The sequence below is a fragment of the Nipponia nippon genome, unplaced genomic scaffold (assembly GCF_047370975.1).
Source record: "Nipponia nippon isolate SJK-2023a ecotype South Korea unplaced genomic scaffold, ASM4737097v1 scaffold_11, whole genome shotgun sequence".
In the NCBI taxonomy this organism is placed as follows: Eukaryota; Metazoa; Chordata; class Aves; order Pelecaniformes; family Threskiornithidae; genus Nipponia; species Nipponia nippon.
Genome location: NW_028262302.1, coordinates 7,122,012 through 7,145,655, shown reverse-complemented (window position 1 = coordinate 7,145,655; position 23,644 = coordinate 7,122,012). Strand labels below are relative to the sequence as shown.

The window sequence follows — 23,644 nt, the reverse complement described above, 5'->3', positions numbered from 1 at the left end:
TGAGACTTAGACCTCAGCTGTGTTCCTGACCCCAGCTCTGTTCCTGTCTCAAGAACTAATATTTGCAAAACTCTTGTGTATGTTTCAAGGAACTCAAGCCTTTCATTTCAGAGTTCTTGCTCTACTTCTCAGGCTTGCATCAAAATTACAGGTACAGGGAGAGCAGCAGGTGAGTGTGTCTGTCTTTAAACATGAATTGTGCGTTCATTTCTCTTCCCAAACCTTGAATTCTAATGTATTTCCTACAACACAGAAGGGCTGTGTTAGCATAGTTGTTCTGCGTGGGGGCCTGAGACTCCAGTCAGACTTGTTTTCGTTCCTCTCTAATAGAGATCCATAGCATTGTTCAGTAAAGCAGCTGCTAGCTATTGTAAGGCTCTGGCTTGGGGTGTCGCATCTCTCTCCTGTAGACACTAACTCAGATGGTATGGACCTATGCTTTGATTCAAAAAGTTTTGAGTTAATCACCTGCTGGTAATACATGGTGGGAAGTCATTGCACTAATTAGCTGCTGGGTTTGATGATGCTTTTCCACTTGCTATCGCAGGAAGTGCTCCCACCTGCATGAGCCAGGGGTTCACAGCGGTGATATATAGGCAAGAAGGATGAGGGAGAAGGCTGCAAACTTCTTCAGATCCTGTTTGATTTGACAGTAGCTGCAAATTATTAACTGTTGGCAACATGGCAGGCAGACAGTGCAGTGCTGCCTTTGTAGCAATGTGATTCAGCATCTTCTACTCCTGGTGAGATTATCGGCCTAATACCTTGCTATCCTGAATATGAGCTTTCCCTAAGGTAGTCCCATTGCCATGGGGAGGATTTGCCAGAATAGCTGATAAAAGCTGTGATTTAAAGTGTAGGGTTTTTCCCAGCACGTACAATCACACACATGCCCTTAACACTGACAGCAAAGAAAACTAAGAAACGCGTGAATGTTTTGAAATTACAGTTTCTAACACTCTTTATTCATCAAATTAAATCTGTGTGAAAGCAAAGATCGACTCAGTAACCTTGGTTGCTTCAGTTATTATGAAAGGGTCAGCTTTGTAGGAGCTGCCTGAGGAAGATAAGCCAGTGCGTTCCTTGGCCAGGGTCCCTCTATACTTTATTGCTAATAATCTTTTGGGTGGGAATTGGTGGCTGAGTTTGGGGATTGGCCAGCTGAAGGTAGCAAATGTCATGCTCCCATCCCACCTTCCTGTGCACGTGCCCAGCTGCTGTTTCAACGCAGACGAATGTTTATTTTTCTTTATGACTGACATTTCAGAAATCCTCTTGAGTGTATTTGATTGGCGCTGAGACTAATCTGTTTGTTAGGCCTCGTGTGCTGGTAAGGGGATAGAGGCATACAGGGAAAAAAATCTAGCTATTCCACAAGAGGGAGCTACCTCCAGCAGATATTTTTTTTTTTTTTTTTTTTTAAGTCTGGAGTTAAAAATATTAAAAGGTCTACATTTGAAGACTAGAGGGCAGACATTTCCTCTGCACCCTCTGGACACCAAGGGCTGGGTTTTCAAGTAAGTGTGAATTGATGCTGCTCTGTTTTCTTTCAGGAGAAAAATACTGAAAAATTATTTTAGTTAGAATTTGACCTTCAATATTTGCTTCTCAAAACAGAACCTCTCAGGCCATAGCTGGAACATAACAGTAACCAGTATTTTGTGAGGTCAATAAGATACAATAATTGGGATTCCTTTACTGACTCTGACTTAAAATGTCTGAGTGGCGCAGACGTGAGGCAATGGGTGCAGGGCACTCTTTGCTTTCTGAATGGAATTTGGGCTGCTTCGGTTCAGTTTTTCCATTTGTGCTTGTGGAATGACTTTGGGTTCATTTTGAGGACTGTGTATTAGTCTTCTTCCCCAGTCATGTGGAAAATAGCTAACGGTGCTTTCTGAGGTCAGAAGATGCTGTTCTCTGGAGCAGCTGCTCTCTTTCAACTTTGCTTGACAGGGCTCCTTTTATCACTGGCAAAGTATTTCATCAAACTGTATCCATGGATTCAAATCACAAAAAGCTGCAGGCTGCCACGTTCCCTGGTTCAAATTCCTTTTTATGTGTAAACTCTATTTTCACCTCTTCAGTCTTTGGAGGATTGATAGAAGGCCTCTAGGCTCATCTAGCTTCATCCTAGACAATCCATCCATCTTAAAAGGTTTCTGTTAACAGTCGCTTCGGGACACCGATGCACCCACCCGTATTCCAGCAGCAGGGACTGGCCTGTTTCCAGGAACTGGACTACTCATGCTATGAGACACAGATGTGATTGTGAGGAGGATGTGAATTCCTCTGCCAAGGTTGCCCTTGGTCCAGGTGGAGGACTTTTGTATGCACTGCTTACCAGCATTGTTCACAGCCCTGTGGGTGGGAAAGCCACCACCACTCTCTCATCTGCAGAGAGTTTTCTTTTTGCATCTGGATTGGAAGGGCTTGTTGATGCACAAAGGGCATTGACAGGATCTACCTTTTTGTATCTCCCTCCTTCCTTCTGCTTCTTCAAGTATGCCCAAAGTACAGGACATGTCTTTGCTTCTCCTCCGATTTTTAGGCTGTGCATCCATTTCTTACGGGTGCCTTAACAAGGGGTAGGACAGGACACCTCATAGTATCCTGAGTGGATGAATACCTGTCACATGCATTGAGAGCAAAACCAGAACCTTGTTATGGAAAGGTAAACAAATGTGTTATTTGACAGCTCCCTCCTGTCCCTTCTGAATCCCTCTGAGAATAGTTTTCAACGGACTTGAGAGTGAACCAGCTGTCAAGATGGGAACACAAGCATTTGCCTGAAATTCTCCATTGCCACGCTTAGCAGCTTCCCTTCGGCGGCCTGCGTGACTTACCCTCTGGGTTGGCACTCTGCACACAAGTACCATTATAACACTGTTTCCTCCTCTCAGGATCCTGCTGCCAATGTGAAAATCTCCTTAGCGGTGCTCTGTGCCCCCGCCAGCTGGGGAATATAGGTAAGATTTTTTTTTTATTTTTTTTTTCTCCCCCCTTTACGGCAAGTGACCCCACACATTGGCAAGTGTGTGTCATGAAAGCAAAAATGTGTGGACTGTTAGAACATCATAAGGCTCTTTCCTGCTGGGAAAGGAACGCTGAGGATAAGAACACCACCTCCATGGCACACTTGCTCTCTTCGGGGGGCTGTGGGCTGCAAGCAGTCAGGACTGAAAATTGTCTCTGTCTTCTTTAAAGTACTAAGGCCTTGGTTGCATGGTTCGTTGTGAGTTACTTTACTTTTTAAGCTCCCTTATGCTCCTTACTTGAATGTCAAGGGCTATGGTTGTCACAAATAATATCTGAGGTAAGGGACATAGTAGCATAGAAACCACTCCTGCTGAATCTGTAACTGGTCCTAAAACTTGGCCAAGTGAGTTTATTGTGTTTTACAAGAGGCGCTGTTTAGAGCCATCCTTGAAGAACATGCCCCTGACTGAGCAAGAGTTTGGAGCAGCAGTGAGAAGGGTTCTTTTGTAATTCTGTCCTATATCCTGAACCTTTCTTACTAACACTGCGTGTGCGCGCACATGCACCTGTCCATGAACTGAATGTCTTCTAACTAAGGTGTAATTACTGCACCATACAGTGTGAATGGGAGAATGTTCCCATGAGCTATAAATGTATTTTGTACAGGAGATCATGGAAAATGAGGTAGAATTTGGAATTTAATTTTGTAATAAATACCTTTTCTTTCAAGCATTGTCTTTGCGTCTAGATCTTGGTGGGGTTTTTCCGCTTTCCTCTCTCCCTCACATGCACACTTGAAGTAGAAACACAAACTTTAAACAGACCCTTTGGAGTCTGATCTAGGACAACTGTGATCTACATCAGCTTTTAGCACACAAATGTTGCTGGACTGCAATTCTAGGAGGTCAGGTTTTACTGCAGTCCAAGCGATGCGCTGATAAGCACAGTGGGAAGGGAAACTGGTAGATGTCGATGAGAATAAAGCACTGGCTGTTGAAGTGGGTTTATTTCTCCATGTTAAAGACATGTTAAATTGTAAATATAATATGTCAGGTTTAATGGGTATATTCAACAAGCTTCTGGTAGGTTGCCTATGAACACTTCATTTGACAGATCGAGCACTTTATTCAGGAACCCAACATTTTTCTGTAAGTCATTCTTATATTGAGTGTGTAGTGTCTGTAACATCAGACTGACGCACAATTTTGTACAAATGAGGCCCTTACTGTGAAGTAAATCCAAGAGTCTGTAATAAAACTGGACCACCGTAAATCAGAATCTGGCTCTACGCCAGGCTGTAGTGACAGAGCAGCCTCTACAGAGCACAGTGTAACAAAGGGCTGCAATCCTTGGGGTGGAACTAGATGGGGAAAACCAAAATATAGCTGCCTTGTTTGAGGCTACACGCTGATGCCCGGATCAGAGCATGTCTGTTTAGACATGTTCCAAGGGCTGCTAAAGTAAAGCCAGGATGGCTAGAAATGGGACTGGGTGATATAATAGGCTAATAGATCGCTATTGAAAAGGCTATTGACATCTCGTATTGCTCCAGAAAGTGCAAGCTGGTCTTTGGATATTGTCTGATCAGGGCTATCGTTCTGGAAGGAAGGACAGCTGATACAGAAGCTGTGCTAAGAGTGTAGGGAGACAACCGTAAGGAAAAGACACAAAGTATTGTTCAGAAAATGCTGACAATATCTGAAGTAAACTTTACTTCTCGCTGCCCTCTAAAGGAAGAATGGCTTCTTTCTGCAGGTAGGTGATCTCACATGGGTGGACACTGGTGACTGATTCCATTTTGCATTTGTTTTGAACCTGCCAGGTTCCTAGGCTTCTAAATTCCAGCCATTGTCCCATTACGTGTTCCTCAACAAGAATGAGGCTTTTTTATAACCTAGTGTTTTAATATAGAGTTTGTGCTCCGTCTTCAAGCTGCTGCTTGATATTCTTTTTGCTAACTAAATAGAAACTTTCAATGCAAGTTGCTTTCTCTAGCCCTCAAATCTCCTGTGCCTGTCTTCTCATTTTCTGCGGTTTACCCATATGGCTTCCCATACTTTGCACTGTCTTTCAGCATCAGTCTCCTCAATTCCATATCATAGAATCCCAGAATGGTTTGGGTTGGAAGGGACCTTAAAGATCATCTGGTTCCAACCCCCCTGCCATGGGCAGGGACGCCTTCTGCTAGACCAGGTTGCTCAAAGCCCCATCCAACCTGGCCTTGAACACTTCCAGGGATGGGGCATCCACAACTTTGCTGGGCAACCTGTTCCACTGCCTCACTACCCTCATAATGAAGAATTTCTTCCTTATATCTAATCTAAATCTACCCTCTCTCAGTTTAAAGCCATTACCCCTTGTCCTATCACTATGCTCCCTTGTAAAAAGTCCCTCTCTAGCTTTCTTGTAGGCCCCCTTCAGGTACTGGAAGGCTGCTATAAGGTCTCCCTGGAGCCTTCTCTTCTCCAGGCTGAAATAAACCTTCATTGCTCCTACCACTGCTTCCTGCTTTACATCCAAGGATTGTAGTTGTCGTACACTTTGGAGTTGTTTTCTAATACACCATCTCTAACTCTCTAGCTCTGGCCCACACTCTGGAAATAGAAAGGTTGTGCTTTATCTGAATGGGCATAGTCTACCAAGTGTTATGTTTGCTGTAAATTACGTTTTCCATATTCACCATTCTTGCAGTCATTGTTTTATCTCCAGATTTCATCCGAAGCTAGTCATCCTGCTGTCTTGCAGCTGACATCCTTGCAGCTGACAAAAGGTAGTTTTCAGGCTTCGTTCATCTGATTTTTTTTTTTTCTCCATGTATTTTAGGATGAGGTAGTTCTGAAGTACCTGATTTTCTCCATTGACCAGAAAGGGAGTTTATGTTACTTGCCCATATGAAGGCATCTGCGTTGGATCAGCTGAGTCCCACCCTGGCAGTGTGCTGATCGCTTGGAATGCTTTAGGGACCAGAACTATTTGGTTACAAAGTGGAGAAGGAAACTAGCTGAGAAGCGGGGAGGAGTTGGTTGAGATGAGAAAGTGAACATGCGTAAGATGGTTCATCTTTATTTAAGATTTCTGAACTGTGTAAGAACAGCCAAATAAAGCCAGTGCAGTTGAAGAAAGTGAATTTAAACAATTTGCTAACTTCCAGGCAAAGTCCTATTGGAAGCAAGTCCGAGGGGAGAGATTTAAATAAAGGACACCAGGAGCACAAGCACCAACTATCTCACTGCAAAGCAAGGCCAGGAAGACCCAAAGAAGCCAAAGATGAGAAGCTGAGTAACAAGTTCTTAACTGACTTCAAATACAAGAGAGAAGCATCCAGAAAGTGAGAACTCAAATTACTAAGGGCTGCTGTGAAAGAGTCGTGCAGGGAGGGAAAGCAAAAAGGCTGCTTCGCAAAATGAAGACATAATGAGGAATATCAAAGTTAATGAAAAACTGTCAGGACGTAGGTAGTAAGAGACAGATCAAGAATTAGACCACTAGTTGGCAGAGATGGAAAGGCATGAACTGATGGATCACCCTGAGAAGTTGTACACCCATCTTCAAGCGCTTTTATAATAAACTCCCTACTGGGTTTTTCATTATTTTCTCTATGATAGTTTTTATCAGGCTAGTTAGTTTCTTCTTTACTTAATCATCCTGTTTGGCCTTTGTGAGTCTTGCCACATTTTATACTCCACATGTCTGCTGAAATTTCTTTGTTTCAAGCATTATTAAAAAAAAAAATTAACAATAAGTGGGTTGGAGATACCCTCAGGCAGCTCTTGTAGGACTCATGGGTGCAAGCTATCTGTGCCTGCTGATTTTAAGTCTTTATTGCTAACAGTTGCTGTTTAACATCCTATTTAGTTACTAATGGATTGGAAAGTGCTTTATGATGTGGCATAAGTATATCATTCTCCTCAAGACAGAGCCACAAGATTTATTCAGCGCATTTATTAGGCATTTTGGACTCTGGAGTTTGCAAGTGCAAAATTTCTCACTGAACTAAAGCATATTCTTGACAGAGCCCCAAAACTGGAATGACTTAGGTGAGGAGGAGAAGATGACCTCAAGCAGAAAAGGAATCCCACTCACAGAAGCAATAACACATGGGGTTTGCTTTGAGAGCAGATGGCTGAGTGCAAAGCTGAAAAGTTGTGATGCTAGCACAGCCTTGCCATCAAGGAATGGGTGCAATTAAAAAAAAAAAAGATTTTGCACTTAATAAATCAAAGCAAAGACGCTGTTCTCAGAGACAACTGCTGTAGGTCAAATGACTGTAGAAGATGCCCTGGTCAATAATACCAATTCAAATTGCAAGAAGGAGGGAAAGAACAGACGGAGCTGAGATCAGAGAGAAGACAATCAATGAGTACTTCAGAGGTCAGCACCAGCAGCGCTTCTGCAGCAAGACAAATCCAGTGGGGAAACTACAGGGCAGGCTCCACAGGGAATAAAGCATCCTTTCACCAAGGTTTTGCCATGATGTTTCAGCAGCTGAAGGATGATCCAGTCCAGAAGTACAAGGACAGCTGGAAGAAGATCCAAGCCTGTGTGCACTGTCCCTAGGTAGGACAGAAGCCAGGTAACTGTGCTGACATAGTGCTTGCCAAGTTGCTAGGCATATTAGCTAGAGCACCACGTTGAACTAATGAGGCTGGAGAGCTTTGGGGCCATGGCTGCTTGCATCCCACCAGCTTGGAGCACACACACCTCTGTAGTTGCGTCTTATGATCAAATTCAGCTTTCGGTCAAGACTGACATGGTAGATATAGACTTTTTGAACTCACTTTGGTAGAGTGACTTACAAAAGGCAGAAGTTGCTTCTTAGAAGATCACAGCCTGGTGGGGGGCATAGCAACTGGTGGATTATCACTGTGCTAGAGAGCACAAGGTGAATAACCACCAAGATAAGGTCTGAGCATCTGTAAGTGCCAGACCTGGTCCAACAGCCTTATAAGTCAGAAGTACTCAGGCCAGCAGCTCTCTGTGTGGTCCCCTTTGGCTTCTCTCCCCGCTTCATGCCCTGTCAGCCTTGGATTGTTTTCACAAGAGGAACATGGGGATGTCTAGTAGCAAATCGAAGTCAAAAGATGTGTTTTCATTTTATTCTGCTGTTGAATCCTCTCCCACACATTGTTCCTCCTCCCTCTGTCTATCCCTCTCCCCTTAGCCCAAATCTTCAAGGTCGGTAGCGCTGCCCTGCTCTCCCTGCAGGCGCAGCGGCAGCTAGCAAGCTCTGCAGCTGTTGCCTTCATTGTTTTATGGGCAAGATTATTCCCTCCTGCATCTCTTTTACTTCATGTTACGCAACTGCATTTCGTGATTTGCTTTGCTGCTGAGCTGTGCCGCGCCATGGCCTGAGGGGGTAGCTCGAGAAGACTGCTGGGAACTTGCATGACTTCTGCTCCCACCTGAGGATGGGGATGGAAGTCTGGGGAACAGAGGAGCTGTCATGGTCTGTGGTTTTGAGATTGGAGGCAAGGGGGAAGAAAGGGGATTAGCCAAGCTCAGGAGTCTGTCTCCGAGGTGAGCAGGGAGCCTGAAGCAGCTAGATTGGAATGGCATTATTCATGAGGACTCGCAGATGTAGAATTCAAAATGAGCAGGAGTCCAAAGGGGATCTGGGTTTGTTGGTACAGCAGCTGGGATGAAAACTGACAGTGCCGCAGCAGCACACGCAAAACAGCCATCCCTGGGCAAGGCTGCTGTGGTTTTTCTTTGGGAGGGAGGTCTGTTTTCCAAGCGCCCTGAACCCTGAGTGCAGGGTTGGGGACAGGTGTTTGCGAGCTTATTCCCAGTTCTGTCACACCGTTTTATGAGATTGGGCAAATTTCTTTCCCTGTGGGAAAACTGAGGCACTGAACAAGTAAAGCCAACATTTGGCAAGGGGCATTATGAGTGTTGGTACTGTAATTTGAAGGGGCTGTAGATTACAATAATGAGACCCACTGGAAATTCAAAACTTTATATAAATTTGTCTTCTTCCAAAGCACAAAAAAGCTTTACCGTTTCCTTTGCGGGTCAGTGAGTTTCTCCAGAAATCTGCCTTCTCTTTCTCCAAGTGGCTTAAAGATGATTTTGGAGAAGTCTGTGCTGCTGACCTGGTGGTTCTTCACTTGTGACAGCTCCAGGAACAGTCTTGTAGAAATCCAAGAACATCTCAGAAAAGAGCTGAGCTGCCAGGCTAGGTACAGGGAGCCAAGGGAGCTGGGGACCACCGCAGGAAACCCTCAGACCGTGGAAATGTTTGCAGTGTTCAGCCTCTTGGTGTGTCCTGGGGCTTTCTCATGCTTGAAGGCTCACAAAACACTTGAACGAGAAGGGAGGTTTGCTTGCTTGTTTTTCCTTCTACTTTAAATCCTCTTTGGACTCCACTTGTGCTGTCAGCACCTCAGTGCCGTGGCAGTAGGAGGAACTTCTCTGACAGCCACAAAGCTGCGAGGGACAAGCTGCTTTGCATGCAGGGAAGAGCACCGTGTCTCCTGAGCCCTCGCTCTTTTAAGTCACGTGAATGGTGCATCAGATGTTTCTTACCCCTGAGCTCTCCCTGTCTCACATCTCAAGCCCCTTCTTACAGCTCCCTCCGCCTGTGCTGGAAGATCTATGCTGTCACAGGGGAAAAAACCTGCTTGTTTTATTAAAGGAGAGAGCATGTACCAGTGCCAGAAGGCAGCAAAGGGATGGACTGACTGTTCAGAGGGGCAGGAAAGGTGGGGAAACTGCTCCTGAATGTGCCCGTACCCTGCCCAGAAGGAGCTGGTGCTGAGGGGCGGGGAAGGAATTAACTCCCTTTGGTTCTTAGACTCTGCTGAGTGCCATACCAGCGTAGGCTTTGAGTGCAACAGGTGGGCAGTGGTATGGCCAGCCCATTGCCCCTTTCAGCAGCTAGGGCACCCGTATGTTCCACGGAAGGAGAAGATACGCCATGCTCAGCACTCTCGTTGCTGCCGTTAGGGCTGGTCTGTTCTGACATTTGTGCCTTGTCTGCGAGCGCTCAGCATGCAGCCACCATCTGCAGCACGGAGGGAAGGTGCGGGGGGGAAGACTTTGGACAAGAGCCACCATTTTCCCTTGCCGTCATGGCTTCACTGCTATTGTCTGAGATACCCTTGCCATCGGGAACAACGGCTGAACCTGCATTTCACTGTCGCTCTGGGATGCGATAGCTGGTATGGTGCCTGCAGAGACCTAAGGAAAGGTGTCCCATATCCCAAGTACGCTTTAGGAGCTGATCAGTCTTAACTACAATAACTTGCTTTTGTGTTACTTCTCTTCCTCCTCTATCAGCCAGCTCTGAATATATTCAAAATGTTGCTAAGCAAATATTCAGCCTCAGTTGCTGCTCTGACTGCATATATGTGCTTCAGCTCTGCTCCTTGGTATCCTGTGGTCTAGGGAGGACTCTCTGCTCTCCTCTCCAGCGCCCTGGCAGCACAGCGCTGCCCGCCTGTTCTGCTCCCCCTTCTTGTTAGCAGGGTCAGGCTGCACCGTCCAGCCAGGCTCTGGTGAAGCTCCGCGTCTGTGTGGTGGTGACAACAGGCTGAAATGTCAGAGTGGCTTGTGCAGATGCATATAAGATGACACTTCATGCTCTTTACTGGTGAGCTTGATCAGCTGCAAGATAGCTAAAGGTTAATGTTTGCGTTGGCACTGCCGGGCTTGTGTTCGCTGCCTTGCTCAGATTAACGCGGTATTTCCCGCTGCTCTTTCAGACTCCTTGCAGCTTCAGCAGTTATCATCACACTGATTTATCATCAGTCCCCAATGTGAATGTTTCCTTTGCAACCCTACAGCCAAGACGCTGGTTTTAGCGGGAGCTTGTTGTGGACCAGAAGATGGTCACCAACAGCAGGCTGGCAGGTTGCATGTTCCGACCCCCAGCCATGAGATGGCCCTGCAGCTTGTGACTTGTCTTTATCCCCTGTTTTCTAAGAATGTAGATGCATAGAGATCATATGCTTTTCAGGCTTTTCTTAGTTATCATGAAAGCTAAAATGCTGCATTTTTAACAGAAGCCATGATTTAACAGAAACCATTTGCATCTTTCCAGGACCTGAGACTTCTGACATTAGTAAAGTCTTTTCTAGCAACGGCATTCAAAACAGCAAATCTGGAACATCACTTATTTTCTGGCTCAGTAGCCAGAGATCTGAAGCATTTGTGAGGCTCCCTAGTCCCATCTGACAGTTCAATTTCTTTGTGAGTTTGTCGGACTCAAGAGGACAGGGCTCTCTCCAGCTTCCTCTAATGCATATGGAGCTTTTCCTACACAGCGTCTTGTCTGGTCTGCGCTGAGAATGCGGGGTCTCAAAAGCCGGAGAAAACAGGTAATTTATTCTGGCACTTGCAGAGACGTCCCGGGTGGCTTCCTACTGTCACTGCAGTCAGTGCTGTCACTCCGGCTCTTTAGGAGAAAGGGAGACAGGCTGGGGCTGGGGCTGAGGATGTAGCATTGTGCCTTTGAACTTGTCTCCTTCCAGGGATTATTTTCAGTACTCCAACAAGAAGAGCCTCCTTTCTGCCTGCACTGAGTCAATGTGCTCCTGGGTTGGGTCAGAGGTCTTCTCTCCTGATTACAAGAAGTCTGATGTACAGAACCAGAACTTGCAATAAGATCAGCACAATTGTTATTTCAGAACAGACTGTCATGGTTTCAGTCATATTTGTGCTTTTGTGTTGCTTGCATCCTTCCGAAAACCTTGACTTGCATGACTGCCTTGGCTTTCCTGGCTTCTGTTGTGCTGCTTGAGACCCCGCTTGTCCCTTCTCACTTTGTTTCCTCCATGCTGCCTAAAGCCCAGGGCCAAATTAAAAGCAGCGTTTCCCTTTGTCTGAACAGTAAACAGAAGCTGGGTGTCCTGAACATGTTTGACAAAGACGACATGTCTTCCGCTCTGTTATTAACAACTTCACCTGGTTCAGCTGGCGTAATTAGCCTTAAATTAAACATGTATCTTGCAGTGTCTAGACTGCATCTGCCCAATGGAGATACCAGGTGGCTGCAGGGCATCCTGAGTCTCAGTGGAAGTGGCCAAGAGCAAGAGGATGCTGTAGTGCTGGAGCACGGCTGAGGACCTCCTCAGCAAAGTTACGCTCGGCCGGAGCTGCGCTGTGCGGCGAGCCAACGCGGCTGGGTCCCGGTGGCCCCCTCGCTAGCACTGCTCTGCCCTGCTGCTTCACTTGTAAAATGGGGCTGATCGGAAAATGTCAACCATGAACGAGTTGAACTTTCTGCGCTGCCCTGCGGCTGCGAGCCCTGCGGGGGTGGTTGGGGATTTTAATTTTCATTTTTAAATTCGTTTTTCTTCCTTCCTGCCTTTCCCTGAGTGGGAAATACAAAGCGAGCTCTCCCTCAGCAGCGAGGCGGTCGGGGAAGCCCTGGGCGGAGGAGAGGGGCAGCGGGCGGAGCGCGGATGCCCGCGGGGGCGGGAGCCCCAGGTGAGCGCGGCCCCCCCGGCCCCGCCGGCGGAGCGAGGGGCGGGCGGCTGCCGCCGGGGCCCCCCCGCCGCCGAGCGAGCGGTGCCAGCGCCTCGCCTCGGGCGGCGAGGGGCAGGTCCCCCGCCCCGCCATGGAGAGCGGGATGCCGCTGTCTGGCAGGCAGCGGGCGCTGATCCGGGAGAGCTGGCAGCGGGTGAGCGGCAGCCCCCTGCAGCACGGCCTCGTCCTCTTCACCAGGTGAGCGGGGCGGCGGGGTGCGGCCACCGGCACCCCAGCCCCGGCCGCCCGCCCGGACCCACCCGGGGGTGGGGGGGGTGGACGGGCTCCGCTGCTTGCAGAGGAAGGCTTCCCTTGGCCCGGCGCTGGCCCCCGGCCCCCTCCGCCCGCCCTCTCTCCCCTCCCGGGGGCTGGCGGCCCGGAGGGAGCGGCGCGGGGTGCAGCCCCTCCGCCGTGGGGCAGCGGGGGGAGGCCGGCCGCTCCGCGCTGCTCCCCGGCCTTTCCCACCCTCCGCGGGTGAGAACTTTGTTACGGGGAGATGGGGGGAGAGAGGCGGCGGGCGGGTTGTGTGCCTTTCTGCCCGCTGCTCCCCCGCCTTGCCACCGCTACTTCTGCTGTTGGAAGCGCTGCGCGCCCGCCCAGCTCCGGGCAGTGCAGCGAAGGGGCCTCCCGGTGGCCCCCGACACGGCGCCCTGCAGCCCCGGGCAAAGACCCGGCCGCTGGGGAGGGATTCAGTCTCGGGAGAGAGAAAGTGGTGTGCCGGGGGGAACGGGTGAAACCCAACTCTTTGCCTCTGCTAAGCGGATTAATGTCCCGATTATGGGGAAAAAAAAAAGGAAAAATCTATGAAAAGTCGTTTAAAAAGGATGGTCGGAGAGTTGGTGACCAGCTTCCAGAGTGGGGAGTAGCAGGCTGGAGCCAAACCTTGCAGAGCAGGACTGCAAGCAGCGACAGCAATGTTTGGGAGTTTTAGTGGAGGGGAGAGGGATGCAGTAGTTTAATGTGCAGGATGGGGAGAAGAGAAGCTGTCTTGCCCGAATTCCCTGTGATCTCCATGCACAGCATTGGCCTGTTAGATCCGCCTGGGCGGCTGCTACTGAGACCCATGCGTGCCTGGCATATGCTGGCAGGGAGGATGAGGGGGGAAAAAATGGGAGCTGGTGATGGAGTGGGAGAGTGGGGCATTAGCTGAGTTTGTACATGCCCCCCTCTCTCAAGTCGGAAAGCTGGCTGCTGGAGCTTGCAGGCCTTCCCCAGATTTGGGAGCTTCGGGGCTCAAGGGGATCATGAAGTGGGAATGGGAAGAGCTGAGACAGCAACTAAGACTTTGGGGAGAAGGGCCAGGCCGGGAGGAACTCCAGCGAGCTGGGACTGGGCCTCAGGTGCCTTAAACATGTATCCGAGAGCTGGGGCTGTGGGCTAGGGAAATAGAGACCTTTTTGGCTATAACCTGGATTGCCCCAAACTAAGACTTTTCAGAACTTCTGGGTCCTTTACAGGTGGGGAGGGATCAGTAGGTGGGAAGGGAGGCAGAGGGGGGGCTGCGGGTGTGCTGCTGATGGGGCTGGTCCTGGGGTGAGCAGGACTGGCAATAAAACTGAGGAAGTGAGAAGATGGGGGTTTCTCTCTTGCTGTTGCAGGTTGTTTGATTTGGACCCTGACCTGTTGCCCCTTTTCCAGTACAACTGCAAGCAGTTTGCCAGCCCTCAGGAGTGCCTCTCCGCCCCCGAGTTCCTGGATCACATCAGGAAGGTGAGAGAGGGGCTGTGGCATGGCTGGAGCCCAGCCACGGTGGAGGAGGAAGCCCTTAGGCAATGGCTTGGGACTGTGGGGTGTCTGACTGGGGAATGCATGGGAAGTCTCCTCCTGAGATGGTAACTGCAGCGGGCTACTCATGCTAGCAGAAGGTGCTATTGCCAGGACAAAGTGCCCTACAACAGTGGGGAGGGATGAGGATGCGGGTTGTGGTGGGTAAGAAGCACCATCCTGATTTCCATGCCCTCATCTGAGAGTGGATTGCTTCTTGTGAAAGTTGGAAGCCCCCTTCTCCTGCCATGGAAGTGCCTCAGTGAGCTCGCTTCTGCCCAGACGAGCACCGAAGCCCTCTGCTTGGCCACATGCTGACCAGGAGGTGGCACAGAGCTGGGCAGCAGGCCAGGCTCCCGCGGGCCCACTACTGTGGAGAGGCTGTTGGTGCATCTGCAGAGCCAGAAGGCCCACAGCATCTCTTGGGTAGCCTCTGGGGGAGTGCTGCGATACGCATTCGCCTCCCCCTGACAGGGAGAGGAGCAATGCTGATGTCATCTGGAGGAGGTCATGCATGGACAGAATTACACCTGCTTCAGCAGAGACCCTTTGCTGGGCCCTGAAGAGCGGCCATGCCAGGGCAGAGCACAGCCTTGGCTTGCAGATACCTTCGTAAACTGTCTGGCTCCATCTTTAAACCAGTTTGGTGCCTTGCTTGCCTGTCTTTATTCCTCATAAGAGGCCGTTTCAGGACTGCGCTCCTCTGATAGCTGCAAGCTTTTTGTTATTTTCCAGCCTCTGTTTATTGGCAAAGTTAAGTCCATTTTTACTTCTGCTATTACTGCCTTGAGCTGAAATAGCTCTTTGCTCTTGTTGGAGATAATTTCCCTGTTGAAATTATAGAGCACAATTCTACCACCTCTTGGCTTTGCTAAGCTAACCATGCCCTGGATTTAATCTCTTCTTCTAATTTGATGTGTCTGTTCCCTTCATCCCTCATTAACCCTTCTGTGTCCTGTTTCCATTTGACTCTTCACGCTTCTGGGAGACCACAGTCGTACGTGCTTTACCGGACCAGGTCTTTTGGCTGTACTATCCATCCCATCTCCTCAAAATACCTTGGCTGATCTTAGAATTGGAGTTGCCTTATTCACACTTGCACCATCTTGGCAACTTCCAGTTGGAAATGGCAACTTCCAGGGCTCCTCTGCAGTTGTCCTGGCGTCCTAAGAGCTGTAATGACTGCACCAGTGTTGGATGTTAGCCTGCAGCTGCTCCGCTGTAGGGCTGTTCACCTGCTCTGGGACAGGGAGGTCAGCAGTGCTGCTTGCTGTGGCACCTCTGGCAGCGTCCCATGGAAGGGTGTGGTGCCTGCTGCTGCCAGCAGGCCTCACTTGTGTGACACACGGATCATAGTAGAGCAAAGGAAAGCTCGGAGGGCATCTGCTGGGCTGGGAGGTGGTCAGGGTGAGACGGGTGAAGTAGAGGGGTCAGACTCTTTGTTCCTCTGGGAGGGCAGCAGAGCCTTGCTGTTAATGCCATCCTGCCTCTGTGCTCCTGCAGGTGATGCTGGTGATAGATGCTGCTGTCAACCACCTGGAGAACTTGTCCTGCCTGGAAGAGTATCTCTGCAACCTCGGCAAGAAGCACCAGGCAGTCGGTGTGAAGGTCGAGTCTTTTTCGGTGAGGCGTCCTCTCTTGTCCCGCTGCGGCTGTGTTTGTGCAGCCCTGCCTGCAGCTCTTGGCTGTCCCCATCCCTTTGCGCCCACCTGCTGGGTACAGCTGGCTGGAGAGAAAGCTGGTGGTTCAGGGCAGCCCCTGAGCTGCTGACACCCACATAGTGACGTTGGCTCAATCAGGGAAACCCTTGAACTCCCCTCATTTTCTGCCCTCCCCCAGTAAGCCCAGGGAGAAAGGACAAAGGGGAGCAAGGCATTTCCCCTGTTTGAAGAGGACCATGGTTTGGGGCACTGCAGTCCCTCCTGCAACACAGGGCTGCAGGGTCAGCCTTAGGGCCCTGCGTCGAATGCTTTGGGCAAACCTCACCGCACCTAGGAAAGGGAGCATCCACCTCTCCCTGTGTCTGCACTGGGATGGGGTTGCTGCACCTCACCCCCTGCTTCCTCCATGGCAGTAAGAGAGGAGTGTCCTCCATATTAAATCCTTGCTTCCTCCTCTCTTGCCATCAAGCACGGACAGAAATGCTGGATTACGCAGCAGGGAAGGGCAGGTTGAAAGAAAGGTTTCTAACCAACACGTCTCCCTCCTGATACCGCTAGCTTTGGTCCTCTTCAGAGGGAGCAAGGTCCCCTTTGCTTGGGGTAGCGATCCCCACCAGCCTTGTGCTCAGTGTGTGGGTGCTCCTGGATGGGGTTGCTCGCGGCTCCGTGAGAAGCAGTGCCCTGTGGAGAGGCCTGAGAGGTGGCGAGGCAGGCCCTGAGCATCCAGCCTGGGGTCTGACCTACTCTCCTGGCATCAGGGCATTGCTCAGCTCTGCTGATCCGCTAATATGCCAGGGGATGGGGCTGGCTACCTGCATCTGGGAGCCATGGAGGATGGATGTGTACCTCTCCCCTGGTATTCCATGCATGATGTGAGCCCTTGCTCCCTGCTTGCACTCCCTGCTCACCCAGGGTGTGGGGTGAGGGCCAGCATAGGGCAGGGGAAGGGGATGGCGTGGGCTGGCTCTGGGCCCCCTCTGAGCAGCCAGGGATGGGGTGGCCTGGCCCCACTGGTGGAGGAGGAGCAGCTGCCGTGCAATGGGAGAAGTCCAAAAAGGTGGTGAAGCGAGAGAAGGAGCTGCATGTCGTCCCCCAGTGCTGAACTTGACACCTCCCTGTTTGGTTTGCAGACTGTTGGTGAGTCCTTGCTGTACATGCTGGAGAAATGCCTTGGCACTGCCTTCAGCCCAGATGTGCGGGAGGCTTGGAGCAAACTCTACGGTGCTGTGGTGAACGCCATGCAACGTGGCTGGGAGACCCTCCCAGAAGGGGACTAGATCCTGCCAGCCATCCCCATCCCTGACCACGCAGCAGTCCTGGGCAGGGGGAGCGCTCACGCCACGCTCTCTGCCTCCCTCCACCTCTGTCTTTGTGCACCAGCCCATCGCTGTCTCCTCCAGTCACATGTACTTCGGGGCTCTCCCAGTGATTCTACCTTGTTTCGACATGACCACATCTCTGCCTGTGCTAAGGGTTGGCAGGGTACATCTCTGCAGCGAAGCCGAGGAGGGCCACAGAGCAGGTATTCCACCCTGCCCCACATTCCTTTGGGCTAGCTGGAGCACCAACCCCTGTGTACCTACTCTAGTTTTTAGCTGGCTCGTCTTCCCTCCTCTTGCTACCCACCCTAGTTAGATGACGGCTAGCATAGGCCTCTTGGGCTTATTTGCCTGAGATCCTATTTGCCGTGCCTAAGACCTGCCAGGTCTGCCACTGTTCGCTCCTCCTGCGCTGCTGTGCCCGGTTCAGCTGTGGCAATGGCAGATTTGGCTCCCTCAAGGGGCAGGGGCAGCGGCAGCAGAGTTGGGAGCTGGCCATGCCATGCAGCCATCCTCCCCAAACCTTGTGAGGAGCTTTTCTCCCTCTCCCTTCACCAACACATCACTACTGGATGGTAATCCTGGTGCTCTCTTCTGCCTTGCCTGTCCCCTGGATGGGATCCATGGCTTTTCCTTGTGTCAGGCTGGCCACAACTCCATGTGTTTCCTAGGGATGTTGCAAGCAGTGGGATCACGTTAATCCCAAAGTGAGGCTGCTTTTAGCGGGTCTGGGCTGCCAGTGGAAAGGCTTTGTGTTGGTTTGGCTGGTTGATTTATCCTCAGAGCCAGCTGAAATGCAGCAGCAGCAGTGGCTCTTTACTGCTTTGTGTTAAGTAGAATAAAGTAAATACAAGGAAAAGATGTCTTAAAATAAAAATGAAGGTTGCAATCATGTCATGGCAACAGCTTCCAGAAATCATTCTGGCTCTTGGCCAGAGGAAGCATAGCTGGAATTGCTCTGCTGATGCTGTCAGGACCTGGAGTGCTTCCCAGCTGCACACAGTGCCCATCTGCAGAGCTCCTCACCCTTTAGTAATCCCTCCCAGCCATACTTGAGACACAGCCGCTTCAGAGCAGAGCGAGGCACCCAGTTAGGTGTGTGCAGCAGTGCTGTGTTAGGACAGGAGTGAGAAGACAGCATCTGCCAGAAGAAATCCCAGGAAGTGGCTGAGGCAGCACCTGGGGGCTCTGGAAGGAGCTGAACTTGAGCACTCTGAAGAAGAGTTCATCTTTATGGGGAAGTCGCTGTGGGACAGGCAGAACGATGTTTCCAGCCATCGCTAGCCCCAGGGCAAGGACATGGAGCAAGTATTCAGTTACAGGCAGTGCCCTTTTTTGTTGCTCCATCAGGGCAGGGGGAGCAGGGTGTTGAGGGCTGAGATGGTCCTGTTCTAGAGACGCGTTCCTTCTATAATCAGACATCCTCCACTCTGGGGCAGGAGAGGGCTGCCCGTTCCTTGCAGCCGCGTGCCATGGAAAGGATGATGGAGTGCCCTGTGAGATGGGGCTCTGCTTCTCTGCCAGCAGGATTGGTGGTGGCCGTGGGCTTCCAGCAAGGAGCCCTCCAGCTGTGTTTGGGAGGGGAACTGAGATGATGTGGAACAGGCAGTGAACATCCCCATGTAGGATGCTCGCTGTCCTCCCTGCGGTACCGGGCTCTGTTCCTGCAGTCCTACAGCACGGTGTTGTGCATCCTGGCCCATGGCTGTCTCCATCAGCTGGATCAGGTGAGGTCCTTCCCATTCTTGTGCCAGGCAGCGAGGGGTGGAGGAGCCGGGGCTGGGGGGAGGCGCTAGCTGTGATGGCATGGTATGGGGCAGGAGGGCTTGGGAATGGGGACATCCTCTTTGCAACCCTGTTCTGGGGCATCAGCCTTCAGCATCATAGGGGGGACCTTCTGGCTCTGAGTGACAAGCAGGCAGCTGTGTGATGGGTGGGGTGTGGGTGTAACTGCCCCAAACCATCCCTGCTCCCTCTAGCTTTCCCAGCTCCTTGACTTCTCCTCTTCTGTACCATGTTTTGTGTAACTCCCAAAAGAACTGTGTGCCTCTTATACCCAGCTGTACTGTTTAATAAAGAACAACGGTGAGTCTCGGCCCTTTTTGCTGCTTTTTGTTTATTTTAATATAAAAGGCCCAAGCAAGCCAAAAAAAAAAAGGATGACAAAGCGGGGTTTACTGGTTTCTTGTTGGGTCTAGCTTTGGAGATATTGGTCACTAGGAGCACTTGTGTACTCCAGCTTGACTGATGTGAGAAGGCATCCAGCACCAAATGTCTGTTGGGAGTTACTGTGCACTGTAATTGAATGGGTGAGCAGCAGAGGGGCTAGCAAAGGCGCCCTGCTGCTGATTGCTCATTACCTTTCAAATTTAACTGTCTCTAATGGAATTAGAGTTTTAAGCAATCAGCCTAAAAATCCCTTTTCTGTTGTTCAGCTGCTGATTTTGTTCTTTGAGATAGCATCGGTTCACCCACTGCTGGTCACCCACTGCTGGTTGCCCAGAGTGGCAGGGCACAGCCTCGCAGCGAAGTCCTGCCAGGCACCGTGCAGCATCCACCCTGCCAGCTGGACTGCAGAGCCGCCCCAGCAGCCCTGCCCCAGGGGCTGGTGGGGATGTAAGAGGTCCTGTCTCCCCCTTCCCAGGGCATGTTCTAGCTTTGACATGGTGGGTTTCCAGCCCTGGGAGAGGATGGTCCCTAGAGCAGGGAAGCCAGCTCAGGGTCTGTAATAGCATCTCCTGGGGGGCTGGAAATCCCAGCCCTGTCACAGGAGAGCACGGTGAGCATCCTGGGAAAGCTGTGCTGCTCTGCCTTGGGCAATGTTTAGGATGGGGCTCAGTCTGCAGGGCAACATGCGATGGGCTGCGAAGGGTGAGTAGCAGAGACCTGAACGCAAAGAAATCTTCCCTGTGGTTCATTGCTGAAATAAACTTTCCAGCTCTTCCCAGCCTGGAGCACAGCTGCCAGCCTCAGGGCTGGCAGCGGGAGCCCAACCCCAGCGCTGCGGGGAACGGCCAGCGTGGCACCCCCCAGCAGCACCCCCATCTTGGACTCCCTGCGCCAGTGTGGAGGTTTGCCGTGGCTCCCACAAACTGCCTCTTTGCTTTGGCTGCTGCCCAGCAGGGATGCTCCCGGCACTGCCTGCCACTGGCCGGTGCAGTGGGAGATGCTGTGTAATTGCTCCACCCTGGCTGTGAGGGACTTTTTTATGCACAGGCTGTAATCAGGAGAGCGGGTTTCTGAGGGCCAGAATGGTGGAGGCACAGCGTGATGGGGCTTACACAACCTTGTTAGGCTGTGACGAGCTTCCCCGGTGTGAGGGCCGGGAGAGCCGCGAGCCAGGCGGGCAATTACAGCCCTCACTCACAGCCAGGGCTCCTGCCTCAGCTCCCTGGCGCCAGCAAGGCCCTGCATTTAGCCCCATTAACCACTAATTACGAAGTGTGGGGGGCCTCTGTGGGAGTGTGTGATGAGGGGAGTGGGTTTTTAAAATTTTCCATTTTTTCACCCAAGGGAAGCCCTCCCCATGCCCCCTGCCCCATGCTGTAAGCCAGGCTGGCTGGGCAGGGCTCACCCCAGCGGAGCCGTGGAGGGGCCGGCAGGAGGCACCTGCTGAAACCAGAGGTAAATCATTGAAGTAGGAATTTGGGTATGAAGAGTGTGTTTTGAGAGGGAGGAGGGGAGCAGAAGAGCACTATCTGCTCAAAGCCTAAAGAAATGGTCCCAAAATGGTGTTCACCCCCTTCTCCAGGACTTGGTGGTGGGCAGTTCAGCTTTGGGAACATCTGCTTCAATCCCCAGATGGGATGGGTCCCCCCGCTCCTTGCTGTGGTCCCAGAGGAGCTCCAGGCCACCCTCCTGCTCCCTCCAGGCAGTGTGTGTCCCTTTGGTGGTGTCCTGATCCAGCCCTGCCTGTGGGGCGAGCACTGGCAGAGGACAGGCAGGCGAGGCACGTGCCTGTCCCAGGGCTGCACCCCATCCCCAATGTTGGGAATGGTGTCAAGGGCTGTGCCAGCCTTTCCAAGGGGACACAGTGGCGTGCTCCCCTGCTCCTGTGTCTTTGCTGCTTCTGCCCACTTGCTGGGGTTTGCTTTTGTGGGGACTGTGGTAGGCAAGGTGCCTGGAAGTGCGGCATGTCTGAGTGATCTCCTCGCCACTGAAGCCTCTGCAGGACATCCCCAGGAAGGGTCAAAAGCAGCCCGCAGGTGGGGTAAGGGGCTGGGGTACTTTTGCAGGCTCCAGCCATGATGGTCCCCCCTCTCCTGGCACCAGGCAGAACGCACCGCGGTGATGATGCCAGGCAGCGGCTGGGTGAAGTCATTTTATTCAAGGCACGGTCATAGCAATAAATCACGAGAAGGTACAGACCTCTGGCACATTCCTACAGCAGGGCAGCCAAGGGCAATCGGACCAGCAGCCCGAGCTCCCGAGGACGCGGTGCCGCTCACAGGCACTTGCTTCCACCCGGAGAGAGGCCACCAGCATTCTCCCCCTGTTCTGGCCAGAGCTGCCCCCAGAGCAGGCAGCGAGGGCAGTGGCTGAGCTCAAGGCTCCCCTGAGGCAACTGCTCAGTGGCTAGCGTGCTGCAGCCATCACCCCAGCATGCAGAAACATGGGTGGGACAGGGGCCACGGGGCTGCCACCTGGCTGAGCTGAGACCCACCAGCCCAACAGGGATGTCCCAGGGCCCACTTCAGTCCAACAGAGACCCACAGCTCATTGCTCGGCTGCCTTTTAAACACCCCCCGGCCTAGGACTGGCACACCATGCCCCTGCCTCCCAGCGGCACCAGTAATGCTGAGCGGTGCCATGGCTGAGTGTCTGCCTTCGCACAGCAGCAATCCCCATGCTGGCAGCCCAGTGCTAGCAAAGCTGTGTCATTGTGCCTTCCCTCCCTGCACGGCCCTGGAATGGTGGCTAGAATTGCTCTGAAGCCAGCAGAAAAATCAGGAACAGGAAAATCAGCCCCGAGGCTAAAGCGGGGCTGAGCGAGGAGCCAGCATACCCAGACGGGCCAGCCTGGTGGGAAAGGGGCCCGAGCAGGGCGAGGATCTGCCCTCATCCCCAGGACCCTCCACAGCTGCTGTGGATGAGCTGGAAAACCCCAGGGATGCTGCTCGGGCAGGAGCCAATGCATGTACACCGACCACAGCAGGACTCATACTCAAGAGGCGGTGCAGCTGCTGGGGGAGCATCCCACGGCTGTGGCTTGTGGGTGGGGGCAGGACGCGGTGGACCAGGACCCGGAGGCTGGATCCTGCCAACCCCCCCGCCCCCCCCCCCCCCCCCCTTTCTGTTGCAACAGGATGGAGTCATGCAGGGTGCCATGGCCAGCCCCAGGGAGAGCACGAGCACGAGGAGGATGCTGCCGGTGGAGCGGGATGACGAGGAGCTGCCCTCACAGCCATTAAACACACTCGTCCCTTGACCTTCTGCTTATCCCAGAGGACTCAAGGGCACAGGCATGGTGCAGCTGCGGTGGAGGGGTGGGGTGGGAGGGTGGGGAAGAGCTGGGCTTGCATTTTAATGCCTGCCTTGGGGCAGGGCCGCTGGTGCTCAGGCAGACATGGGAGCAGCCCCAGGCACTCACCTCCTCCACCAAAGCACACACATCTCAGCAGTCCCTGCTTTAATGGGCAAAGCCTTGGGGGCAGCAGCGGGGGCGGGCAGGAGCCTGCACGGCTGGCACCAGGGGAGGCAGCGGGATGGCTGCCACCAGCGGTGAGTGGGCAGGATGGGAAGCAAGGGTTAGGGGTGGCTGTCCCCTGCCACTGAGGACCCACGGGACAGCAGGGTGGCGGACACATTCATCTGAGCTGTCTGGGCTGCTTCCCCCTCACGGAGGGGCCAGGGCCTCCCTCCTTCCCCCAAAAGCATGGCCTCTCAGAGGGACTCTTCCCCACACCGCTGCACCCCCTCTTCCTCACGATGGGCTGGAAGAGGCAGGTGGGGATGAGGGGGCATGGAGAGGGCTGAGTCGGTCCAGGTAGCGGGAGGGACCGGCAGAGCCTCCTGCCACCTCCCATGCAATGGGGTCTCCCCCTCACATTAGTCCTGTTGTCCCCTCGCCCCGTTAGTGAGGTGGCCCCCACCAATGCTGGGAAGGGTCCTTCCTGCCCCCCGGCATGTCCTCCGCTCTCGGCATGGCTGGTCCTCGCCTCGGTGGCAGGGGTGCTCACTGGTAGCGGGCCTGGCTCTCCATCACGGGGCCGCTCCTGTACTCGCCCTCCACTGTCTCCAGCTCTGTCTCGAAGCTCTGCAGCCCCCCATCCTCCCCGTCCTCTGCTGGGTCCAGGTGGTTGCCCATGGTGCCATAGGACTGGTGTGCCGGGGAGGCCGCTGGCGTCAGGCTTAGCTCAGGCTCCTGCAGGACAGTGGCCACAAAGAGCTGCCCCGGGGGGCAGTGGGTAGTCAGGGCCCAAGGGAGCGAGTAGGGGTGGCTGCAGCGGGGCTGGG

The 23,644-nt window shown here is 52.4% G+C and overlaps 3 protein-coding genes across 5 annotated transcripts in view; 2 read left to right on the top strand and 1 right to left on the bottom strand.

Moving 5' to 3' along the window:
• The window catches only part of POMT2 (protein O-mannosyltransferase 2), a 30,236-nt gene extending 26,531 nt beyond the window's left edge, over nt 1–3,705 (top strand). Inside the window, exon 22 of the transcript XR_015702260.1 lies at nt 2,901–3,705. The gene's annotated coding sequence lies outside the window, so the exon portion shown is untranslated. The remainder of the gene's footprint in view (nt 1–2,900) is intronic.
• Nucleotides 3,706–12,513: 8,808 nt separating this feature from the next.
• On the top strand, nt 12,514–18,071 carry NGB (neuroglobin). The gene is made up of 4 exons (XM_087747396.1): nt 12,514–12,642; nt 14,043–14,154; nt 15,712–15,831; nt 17,000–18,071. Exons 1-4 carry the CDS (start codon nt 12,536–12,538, stop codon nt 17,144–17,146), a joined length of 486 nt encoding a protein of 161 aa, XP_087603522.1. The 5' UTR covers nt 12,514–12,535; the 3' UTR covers nt 17,147–18,071.
• A 4,428-nt stretch (nt 18,072–22,499) lies between these two features.
• TMEM63C (transmembrane protein 63C) overlaps nt 22,500–23,644 on the bottom strand; it is a 33,097-nt gene continuing 31,952 nt past the window's right edge. For all 3 annotated transcript variants that reach the window (XM_087747393.1, XM_087747392.1, XM_087747394.1), the window contains exon 25: nt 22,500–23,576. In XM_087747393.1, coding sequence (XP_087603519.1) covers nt 23,364–23,576 — 213 coding nt within the window. In that variant the 3' untranslated portion in view covers nt 22,500–23,363. The remainder of the gene's footprint in view (nt 23,577–23,644) is intronic.